Source organism: Oreochromis aureus, linkage group 17 (genome assembly GCF_013358895.1).
Source record: "Oreochromis aureus strain Israel breed Guangdong linkage group 17, ZZ_aureus, whole genome shotgun sequence".
Classification (NCBI taxonomy): Eukaryota; Metazoa; Chordata; class Actinopteri; order Cichliformes; family Cichlidae; genus Oreochromis; species Oreochromis aureus.
In genome coordinates this window covers 16,210,663-16,216,662 of record NC_052958.1, presented here as the reverse complement: position 1 = coordinate 16,216,662, position 6,000 = coordinate 16,210,663, and the positions used below count along the sequence as shown (strand labels likewise).

At 39.0% G+C, this 6,000-nt stretch overlaps 1 protein-coding gene and 1 non-coding gene across 2 annotated transcripts; both read left to right on the top strand.

Moving 5' to 3' along the window:
* rps16 (ribosomal protein S16) lies at positions 1-3,135 on the top strand. The gene is made up of 6 exons (XM_031746360.2): positions 1-149; positions 240-291; positions 1,102-1,203; positions 1,570-1,666; positions 1,774-1,821; positions 2,944-3,135. The coding sequence occupies exons 2-6, from the start codon at positions 244-246 to the stop codon at positions 3,087-3,089; spliced, it is 441 nt and encodes a 146-aa protein (XP_031602220.1). The 5' UTR covers positions 1-149; positions 240-243; the 3' UTR covers positions 3,090-3,135.
* A 2,784-nt stretch (positions 3,136-5,919) lies between these two features.
* Positions 5,920-5,992, top strand: trnav-uac. The gene has a single exon. It is a non-coding gene; the product is annotated as a tRNA-Val (tRNA).
* Positions 5,993-6,000: the final 8 nt, after the last annotated feature.

Below are 6,000 nucleotides of genomic sequence, written 5' to 3'. Positions count from 1 at the left end.
CACTCCGCTCTTAATATTAGATGGCGGTAAAGCGAGATCAACTGTCGCAAGCCCTATCCCAAAAGAGCTTGCGTTGTCGTGCAGCAGCCCCTGAACCTCCGCGTGAGAAACCCCATCGGCCTCTTCGTACGGCACCCTAGCTGAAGACGGTATGTTCTTCAGAGTGATCCGGCAAAATAATAGAAAAATATACTTGTTTACCGGTTTCTAATGTAAGTGTTGTCTTTTGTGTGTTTCAGAAACATGCCAGCTAAAGGTCCTCTGCAGTCTGTCCAGGTGTTTGGACGTAAAGTGAGTAAAAATGTGCTATTTAATCCACGTGTGGGGTTGCGGCTAACTTGTCTTGCTAGTCGTGGCTGAAATAGCTGATATTAAAAGGTGGTGGGCCTCTGATTTTACACTGCAGTTCCGCAGTAAATAAGCCAGTTTGTATGGTATTTATAACATTAAGTAGTAAAAATACTTTCCTTGAAGCTGGTAATTACTGTTAGATGTGATGTAGGTGCTTCTGAGGTACTAGACACCGGACGGTTTTGCTTTTCGTTAGCTTACCACGCTAGCCCTGATGCTAGTGTTAAGTTTGGGTTCTGAATGACAGAGTTAGCTCAGGTTCATCTTCATACAGCCAAATAAAACGTATTTAACAAAACCGTTAAATATCGCTAATCCGTCACATCACCTTGAAATGCGGAGTTGCTGTCAACTAGGATTTTAAATTGAATCACGATGCGTACAAATTAGCGGAAATTCATAGTTAAACAGTACGTCAATTGTGTATCACCAGATTGAACACGTTTGTATGTGCCATAGATTTTATTTACTCCGCCATATTCATTCTCCACAGTGGGTTTTCTCGTGTAAGTTTAGTTTTAAGGTATTTTACCTTAATTGAGCGACAACAGTTTGTGAAGCCTGTTGAACCACAGTTATCTAGATATCCCCACTGTGATAAAGTCGTGCATCAACTCCTGATGTTTACAGATTTGATTAAAGCTGGAGAAACTTACTTTGTTTTAGTTTAGTTTTGTAAATTAACCCCCCAATAATTATATTATAAGGTATAATAAATTCAGTGGTATTCACCTGAACTTTCTGTTGCAGAAAACTGCCACAGCAGTTGCCCACTGCAAGAGGGGGAATGGCCTGATCAAGGTGAACGGCAGACCCCTGGAGATGGTGGAGCCTGCTACGCTCCAGTACAAGGTGAGTCCTAACAAGAGGGGTGAACATGAATGATGTAACTGGTCGTTATTTAATTTTGTGTACATCAGATGATGTCGCAGTAGAGTGTGAAAGCTCTTTCTTCAGGCAGTTGATGTTGGACATCATTATACATATTGGAGTTGGTTTTGATGCTTCCAGTTACATGTCTATCTTTTAGAATATTATATGTAGAATTCAACAATTTTAAAATTCAGTTTTTAAGACGATAGAAAGTCACTAAGCACAGGTTTTTCCTCTAGGTAATAGTTTAAATTAATTAAATTTGAAATTGAATTTCCTTTTGAGAAACATCAATTACATAAATTTGACATCAATATATGATTTTTTTTTTTTTTTTTTTGTAAGCTTTTGGAGCCAGTGCTCTTGCTTGGTAAGGAGCGTTTTGCTGGAGTGGACATCAGAGTCAGAGTGAAGGGTGGTGGACACGTCGCACAGATCTATGGTAAGCAAAGTATTTCCTCTCTCTCTCTCTCTCCATAATTTCTCTCATGATGTTTATGATTAGTTTTGAAAAAGGGCTCTAAACATCGACATGTTCTTGTCTCTCAGCCATCCGCCAGGCCATCTCCAAAGCCCTGGTTGCATACTATCAGAAGTGTAAGTAATGAAGTTTTTTTGTTTTTTTTTGTTTTTTTTTCTACAAACATCACTCTTTTGTAAAAAGGCATGTTTAGAATATCTCCAGAGTACTACACATAGCTGAGACCAAGTGGAAAGTATTTGATCTACCCATGGTGCATTTCTTCTTTTTAAGAAAATCAAACACACAATTACATTTTCATGTAGAGAACTCACCTCTGTCAAAGTTTGATAATCACACTCATGGATGGACATTAAAAAAGTAACAGCTGTCAGATTAGAAATCAGGCCATCTTAAACAGTAACACAGTACAGAAAATATGGTTACAGTTAAATACATTATAACTTTTCTGATTTGACAACTCCAGGCTTTTGAATGCTATGATAGGTTAGCCTACTGCTGAGCTATTGGTGTTTGCTCTATGCTGAATAATACTGGGCTAAGACTGACTATTTAATTGTTTGCATTGGAATTGTTGCGTGGTCATAAGCAGTGGGCTGAGATGTGAGATAGAACTGCTGTGTTGTGCCCACTAGAGCAGGTCGTTGCCAGTATGAACTATTTTTGTGATTCTCCCAGGCGCACAGGAAGGTATTTCAGAAGCAATCTAGAAGTGGCGCACTACTTCACTAAAAATATGCATCTATTCTATTTCTTGGGTGGAAGTCACTTCACAGAGTACATGAGCAGGGCAGGAAGTCAAAAATAAGATGACTTCTATCATCTGGTAAATTTTAAAATACCCCCCCCCCGCGTGTGTGTGCCAAACTCTCTGCTTTAGATACTTGAGTACTCGCCCATTCTGCAGTAACTACTGCTTTTTAAATATGGGTTTTGTTGGACATTACACACATTTTATAAAGGAGCTGTGAGAGTAGAAATGAGTTTTTATTACCTGATCTGATTTTTGTATGTATTGATGTACAACTGTCTCTTGATGACTAGGAAAGATTAGGGTTTCATTGTAGATATAAAACAGCTGGAAATTCTGTGGTTCTAACAAGTTCATAATAAATATTGAAGCTTAGCAAAAGGAAAAAGTTACTGACCTTGTTATGGAAATCTGCAGTTGAACCAGTGAAGAACATTTGGGTAGACTGAATCTTAATCTGGATTCATCTGTATTTGTCTTACTGCAGATGTGGATGAGGCCTCCAAGAAGGAGATCAAGGACATCCTGATCCAGTATGACAGGACCCTGCTGGTTGCCGATCCACGTCGCTGCGAGTCCAAGAAGTTCGGTGGACCTGGAGCTCGCGCCCGCTACCAGAAGTCCTACCGTTAATCCCCGTGTACATTTTCATAATAAATTGGAGGAACAAGGAAAACAACTTTGTGATTTTATTTATTGACTTGCTCTGTTCCACGGTTATTACACCTGGTTATTGTCATCTTACAACTGCTCCTTTTATTCCACTGATTTGTTTTGGTTGCTAGGCACCTGCAGCCACTTTCTATTCACTATAGCTCTAGTACATTTAATCAGCGGGAAACAATATAACAGATTACCTATATGCAGCTGCATTTGTTTTTGCTGATAGTCTCTACTACTTGTGATGTTACTCAATCTGAACCATGGATCTTATATTAGGTAACTCTCTGAAGCTACCAACAATATTTACTGCTAATGTGGTCACAGAAATTACCTGCAACTGTTGCATTTATCCCAGTCGTTTGCCATTTACCACTGGCCTTAACTATTTACTAGTGCTAAGTTCACTATATAGGTCTTCAGAAAGGTTACAGACTGTTTAAACAGCAGAAATCTTTATGTTTTAATATAAGAAAATGACATCTGATGATATTGACAGTCACACTGATTAGCTGTGTGATAATGTGCACAGACTGTAAAAGATGCAACTTGTAGAAAGTGAGTGCAAATGTGCCTAAAACAGGCATTTATTGTAATATCCAGCAGGGGGCAACTTTTCATATAGGTTATATAGATGTTAATGGCAAAAACAGGGAAAATGCTTCCCTTTCCTTTTGGGGTCACTTGCTAGTCTTAAATCTGATTCAGTATCACATCTCTATTCAAAACTTTAAGGACATGGTTGAGCCTTTATGTGGGTGTGCAGTATGGCTGCAGGACTCCCCTAAAAAAACCAGCCATAAGCAAAAAAATATTAAGAAAGAGCATTATGCTATCAAATCTCTCATTGATTAACTTGGTGTGTAAAAATGTCTAACTGGACCTTTATATAATGCCTTTTTGGGCCTTACTGATGATTTAAAGCAGTATAATACCAACACAAAGCATTATTCATTAGGCGAAACAACCAAATGTGTGATGCAAGATCATTTTTTGTGTGTAATCTTCAGCCGTCAAAACGTTAAGAAAATAGAAGACACGAGGAGAAAAAATACAAATAAAACTAGTGCCAGTTTTTATTTCTGCATTCCAAGATGTTTGTGTATTTTTTGTTTATAATTTTTATACTACAATTGCAACATTCCACCAGTAGATGGTGCTATAATACAGCATTAAAAAGTAACACATTTCTCCCCTCTACCTCTAAAAGCCATGAGAGAGTGTTCAGCTGGTCAGAAAGTGTCTTATAGCTCAGATAATATGCAATCAGTGAATGCATATAGAAGATTATACATTACCAGTTTTTGCCAGCATGATGCCACATACATTGTCTTGCTTGGAAAACTGATTCTCAGGCTCTGGTATTTCTTCTTAAGCTAAATTTGCTTTCCCCCCCTCTACTACATAAGTAAATACTCATGCAAATGTTGATTATTGTTCCAAGCCCATGCTGGTTTGTTATTAGAAATGAGATATTGCGACCCCACAGTATGTCCCACCACTGATTTGATGAATGCTGAACAATGAAGCCCGGCTCTGTGTGCCAAAATTTCAGATTTCATTATCCTGGTTGGTGGTTTTATTGTAATTTTGCAGTCTTATTTACTGTGATAAGAATACCCTGCACAGTTAATTTACATGCTGCCTGCTTCTCTGTAGCCAGTTTATGTCCGGGATGGTATTTTTACATAAAACTGCAGCATTGTTTCCTCAGGTTGTATTGACTGCTTGTTACTGCTATCTGTGTTTATTCCTGCCCGCCAGCACCGATGCACAGGCACACTCGAGTCTTGCACAGCAATGGGAGCATGATGAGGTGAGCTGAGGCCCAGATGTTGTTGGCCTCTCTGTAGGCAGTCAGCAACAGTCGTTCCCACTCGGCGAGCTCCCGGGGGGGATCAGGCCTGTTTACAGCCCTCCAATAATCAACACAGCAGGGAAGCCCACTCCCTACTGCTACTGTTGTTTACTACTGTTTATTTTCTGCCCCTGCCTGCAACCTCACCTCTGAAGGCCATAATGTTACATCAGGGACATACTGCACCTGTGGAAATGGCTGTTTTCTGAAATGCCTGAGAACACAGACGAAAGTAATGCAGATAATGCAGAAAGCTGTAGAGAACAGAGGTGGGAAGAGGAAAACGCTGGGATGGGATCAATGTTTGCACCTGATTTCTCTCTCTCTAATGGCAAAATTGGTCCCCATCTCTGTTTTTTTCACAATATTGTGTATACTGCGCATAATTGTTTAAATAGACTGCAAAGGGAAGCGTAAACTGTCATAACATAAACTACTTTTCACACAGTAAGTCGTGAGAGTGGTTCCCGACCTTATTTCATCTGCTGTACCCACAGAGGCCTGTTGGATGTATCAAAAAATAATAATATCAATAACTCCTCAGTAACACTTGAAGCTGAATCTGGACTACTTTCATCTTATTACTTCTCAAACTCAATTTTAACCCTTCACTTCCAGCACTGTCAAAAAGATTTTCTTTTTTGTCATTTGTCAAACTTTGATGTTTCAGATCATCCAGCTCATTTTAATATAAGGCAAAGATAGCCTGAGTAAATAAAACAAAAAGAAAGCCGATTTTAATTGATGATTTCATTTAATAAGTGAATGAAAGGCTATCAAAACTTTCAGGTATATTTGAGAGTATCCTAGCATGAACAGCCTGTTTAAGGTCATCCCAAAAGCATCTAAATCAGTTTTAAGTCCAGACCTTTAGTGATTCACTCCCACTTTCTTTTTTTGCCCTTCACATGCAAATTCTTGGAGGTAAATCCTTTTCTGTATACTGGTTCTATAGTGTAGGGGTAATCACATCTGCTTTACACGCAGAAGGTCCTGGGTTCAATCCCCAGTGGAACCACTGACAAG